Genomic DNA, 5,000 nt, shown 5'->3' with positions numbered 1-5,000 from the left:
TATTGATTGGATAATGCTCTCCTGTTAACATCTTTGCCATCTACTTCTTCACTTTCATATTCTACTTCTTTCTCTTTATTCTCACCCTCTTTAAGCATTCTTTATTGTGGTCTTTGACCCTCGCTCACCCTGCATCTTTTCTCTTTCATGTCTATCTCTGCCCCCACCCCTCTCTGGTCCACTTCTTTATCTGTGCTGAGTTGGCAAGGGACAAGGTCAAAGGATAGGGTCAGTTTAGTTTATTTTCACTCCTGAAGAGTGAGTGCCTCACTCGTCTGTCTCAGAGCTGCCCAGGGTAGAGACACTCTAAGAACATTCCTACCCACAAACAAACATAAACAACAACATCTGACAAACATAAACAACAACATCTGCGTGAAAAGGTTACAAATCTGGTTTCTTTGCTTTGGCGGAACTGAGGGAAAACAACACAGTCAGACAATCATTGTAGGTCTTGTTCTACTTTCATCCTAAAAACCTGTTCCCTCCCTCCCTCCCTCTTCGTCTGCAGGTAGACCTGGTAGATCCAGCAATAGGCGCTCTCAGAACCGAGGGATTGTGGAGGAGTGCTGCTTCCGCAGCTGCGACCTCAACCTCCTGGAGCAGTACTGTGCCAAACCCGCCAAGTCCGAGAGAGACCTGTCAGCCTCCTCTCTGCAGGTCATACCCGTGATGCCCGTCCTCAAACAGGTACGCTCTCTCCCTGACACACCTGTGTGGGAAAACTGGGCCGGTCTAGCTGACTCAACACATCTGAGCTTAACACACACACACAAACACACCTACCTACCTACCTCCCCTATGCCCCTGCCCCTGGGAGGGCACATGTGCCCCTGTGAAGGGCAAGCTTATCTTGCTGGTAGTTTGTAGGTAAGCATGTATCTCAAACACAGACTGCTGAACACAGTGGAAAAGCTCCTGACAGTGAAGAGTACATGATGTGGTGCAGAGTAGGGTCAAGGGCACAAACCTGTTAGGCTACGTGTGTTTCTGATCGAGTATGTATGCGTGTTTGTTTGTGATGCCTAAATTGCAAACATTTTTGCCAGTTTGTTCTGAGTGTGTGCATGATTAGTCACGGAACACTAGACACCCGGTTTCTGGTAAACACTTTGGATCTTGAGTCTATTATTTCTCTTGGACCCCCTAATCTAGACACGTACTGCATTCTCTGTTGCACTTTCACCTGTGGGAGAGTGTAGAGTTGTCTTGAACAAACAAGTGTGCTTTCACATTTTAAAGAGGAGGCTGGTGTAAGGAGTCGGGGCAGAGCGTTTTTTGGGATGGATTCCCAATTTGTCCAGGCAAGCTGTGGTGTTGTTGTGAACAGGGCTGGCCTCCTCTGTAGATCAGCTGTTTCCAGGCAGATTGTAAAGAAGAAAAGCACTCTGACATTGACAGGACCAAAACAAGGCATTCACAAGAAAGCTCTTCTCAAGCATAAATTCACACCCTTAGTCTTAACACACACACAGAGCCCTTTCACCTCTAGAAACTCTGTTGGTTGGCCAAGTGTCGTGTTCTTATGCTCACGTGTTACAAAATTTAGCATGCATAGTGGATGTGTAATACTTATGAACAGTATTTTGTATTGAATGCGGTTTAGTTAGAATTGGGGAGGTTCATTGAACAATGCCAGGCCTTCCTTCCTATACAAGGGTGTGACAGTACAGTGAACTCACTGGCCTCCTTGTTGACAGACTTTTACCTGACGAGGGAACCAGGGCCTGTCCGGACAGAAGCCCTCAAAGTCCTTGCTCATGTTCTGAATGCTAATCATCCCCTTTAGAAGTCAATGCGCATATTCATCACCTGTTCTCTGGGGTTAGGATTAAGAACTCTTTGAATTCCTCTTGAGTGAAAAAGAAAACCTACCTAACTGTGCCTCTGACAATGTACTGGCCTTCCACTTATTCTTATTTATTTATTTGTCTTGACAGCCAATTTATTGACACTTGAACCCCCCCTCCCCTTTTTAAACCCCCCAGGAGGTACCTAGGAAACAGCACGTGTCCTCCAACAACAAGTACATCCACTTAGACGCGTGGCAGCGGAAGGCGGCCCAGCGCCTTCGGAGGGGCGTGCCTGCCATACTGCGGACCAGGAAGTTCCGGAGGCAGGCGGAGAAAATGAAGATGATGGCCCAGGAGCAACCGGGAGCTTTCCACCGGCCCCTGATCAGCCTGCCCAGCAAACTGCCCCCCGCCCTGCGCCCCATGGACAACTATATCAGCAACAAATGAGACCCACCACCCATACACACACCTCCCGCCGGTCCCCCCTTCACCCTCACCCTCTTCGCGTGGCCCTTTGCACAGATAAGAGTTTGGAGGGAGGAGGAAAAACAGACTAGGGGATTATAGCTTTGTCTCTGACGTCATTTCTGTGGCAGTCTTCTTTGACCTTCCCATCCCCATCAGAAACCCACCACCCATCCCGTCTACTACTTCCTGACCCCCCTGCCCTCCTTCCACCCCCCCCCCTTTAGCCCCTGACAGACACTCAAAACATGCCTTCACATTCTTCCTGTCTCAACTCTGTGTCTCTTTCTGTCTCTTTCATTCCCTGACACAAAAGGCATAAACACAAATGACGAATAAAAAGTTAACAATTAGGCTGAATGCAATTCAGGTGGATCCTTGAGGAAAAGAGAAAAAAACATAATGGAAGAAAAGAAGATGAAAGAGTTCTGTAGCTGACAAGTGGGAAGAGGACATCCAATGGAATGTTTTTTTGTACTGCAGACAAGAAAGTGAAGTGAAGAGAAAGTGAACAACATCTTGCATAAAAGAATCCATTCCACAACACTTTCCTGAAGCAGAAAAAAAGAAAAATCTCTATTAGTATTTTGTTCTTATTAGTTTGCACCTCTATAACTATAAAGGGACTTCCACACTGTAAGGAATTACTTTGTAAAATTAGATTCCTGTTCCAGCACCTTTTAATCACAAACAAAAAGCAGAAAAGTGTCTGCAAAATTGCACATCGCCACGGATTACGTCAAAGTAAAGAAAAAAAGGCACTATTTTTTTATGAACAATGAACGTGTAGCTTAAAAAAATGTCATGGTGCTAGCTTTGGGAATGGACTCAAAGAAGAAGAGGTTCAGAAGCACGTTATTATTTTTATTTTTTAATTAATATTGCAACTTTCCGTTTTATGGAAAGTTGGACTTTTGAGAAGGAGGATAAATGATAAGGGGGACTTCCTGGACAGGGTTTAAAGGGGGAAGTATGAGTCAGATTGGCTGGCAGCTGGTGTTGGCCTGCAGACATGGGAAGGAGCTCCCTGCGGCTCAGGCCGCGCTGGCAGGAGACAGGGAGAAGTGCGGGGACACTTAACGGGATACCGTGGACTGCCTGGATTGGGACAGTAATACACTTCCTGTTCCGGGACAGTGCTTCCTGTTTGCCGTGGCGTTATATGACCCTGGACACCTGCTCTGACAGGAAATAACCTGTCCAATGGACACAGAGCGAGTGGGATGACGATGATTATATTTAGGTTTTTGTCTTATTTTGGTCTTTCTTTTCTTATCTATGTTTTCAAAAAGAAAAAAAGGAATACCCTGTCCGTTTCTGGTACCATGACAACCCTGTTTTTGCAAGATAGGCATTTCCATGGTCATTGTTATGTTATTTTACAGTTTTAATGAAAGGCACAAATTTCAATTCAAAGGGAAAAAACAGCAATAATGTCAACTAACATTTTATGTTATTGTATATCAGTAGTATTCACATGCTTTTTGCCTGAAAACAAATACTTGAATATATATATAAATATATATAAATAAATATATAGATATATAATTAGTGTCCAGGGACGCCGTGTGGGGGTCCTGTAGTCTGAGCTGTCCAGGGACGCCGTGTGGGGTTCCTGTAGTCTGAGCTGTATCTTGCATAATGAGCCGCCAAGCTTTTTTGTTTGTTTGTTGAAATACAAATAAGGGCACTGTATAAAGGCATTATTTATTTTGTTATAAAAATATATATGAAAATTGGTCCAAATAATATACGTAGCACTGATGCTCAACTGACGGATTTATTTTGTATGATTTCTTTTTTTCCCCATTTGACTTGTAATGCTTTTGTAGATGCTTTGTACCAAAAATATCTCCTCTTTTTCCTTTTTCCCGCTGCCACAGAAATACTTAAAAAATAAACATGTAACAGCAGCATAGCTTGGACTGCTTAGGCTTGTTATGTCACAGAAATAGGCATGTTCTCTGTACCTGTTGCTCTGCTAGGACGCTCAGAGGTCAGGAAAGGATCTCTGGAAAAGGAACAAGCCCCTAACCATCTGCCATGGTCCTTTACATTAAAATAACTGTCCCAATGTATTTGATGTCCTCTACCCTTTATGGTTCAAAGCCACTCTTATTAATTGGGGGATTTGGACAGCTGTGTGTTCAGGTTGTCTCTGCACTGTGGCGTACATGTGGAGTGTCCGTGCCCCTGGCAGGGGTGTCATAGTGGGAGGGGATCCCCCATTCCAAGCTGGTTAAATATCCATCCCTCCCGACAAGGCCAGTCAGCCGTATCACCGATGACATCACTGATCCCAGAGGTTGTAGAGAGGTCACCATCCCTGACGGAAAGTGAGTGGTTTCCCGGCCCTGACTCCTCTGCCACCCTCTCGCTCCGTCCCTCCCTTTGTAAAATACATCTTATGTAGCAAACAATCCCACCCTGATGTTCATGCGTTACGTGTTTGATGAAGGGCTACCATACTGAACTATTTGAAGCAGTTGGAATACTCAGGAAACTCGATGGTTCTGAAGGGAACTTGGGATGCTGTCATGGAGTGGGTCAGGATGGAGGGAGAGAGAGGGCCCATGCCCATTACTCACACTGGTCATGGGGTTCTCTGGCAGGCAAACCACTCAGCCCAACAGGATAAACACAGACCCCCCCCTCCCCCCTATAGAGACACACACACACATGAGAATATCAGTCCCCATTGGGTGTTGAAGGATCAGGCTAATTCTCAATCTTCTTTGT

The 5,000-nt window shown here is 45.2% G+C and overlaps 1 protein-coding gene across 3 annotated transcripts in view; it reads left to right on the top strand.

The window, feature by feature from the left end:
• igf2b (insulin-like growth factor 2b) overlaps nucleotides 1-4,186 on the top strand; it is a 6,465-nt gene extending 2,279 nt beyond the window's left edge. For 2 of the 3 annotated variants that reach the window (XR_009930527.1, XR_009930528.1), the window contains exons 3-5: nucleotides 512-690; nucleotides 1,989-3,812; nucleotides 3,851-4,186. Coding sequence is in view for 1 of the 3 variants with exons in the window: in XM_062462703.1 (XP_062318687.1) it covers nucleotides 512-690; nucleotides 1,989-2,243 (434 nt within the window). In the remaining 2 variants the exon portion in view is untranslated. Of the gene's footprint in view, nucleotides 1-511; nucleotides 691-1,988 lie in introns of all 3 variants that reach the window. The other variant, XM_062462703.1, reaches the window with a different exon arrangement.
• The last annotated feature ends 814 nt before the right edge of the window (nucleotides 4,187-5,000 follow it).

The sequence above is a fragment of the Osmerus eperlanus genome, chromosome 5 (genome assembly GCF_963692335.1).
Source record: "Osmerus eperlanus chromosome 5, fOsmEpe2.1, whole genome shotgun sequence".
Lineage (NCBI taxonomy): Eukaryota > Metazoa > Chordata > Actinopteri > Osmeriformes > Osmeridae > Osmerus > Osmerus eperlanus.
The sequence above is the reverse complement of the archived record's forward strand: the minus strand, read 5'-3'. Positions and strand labels throughout refer to the sequence as shown.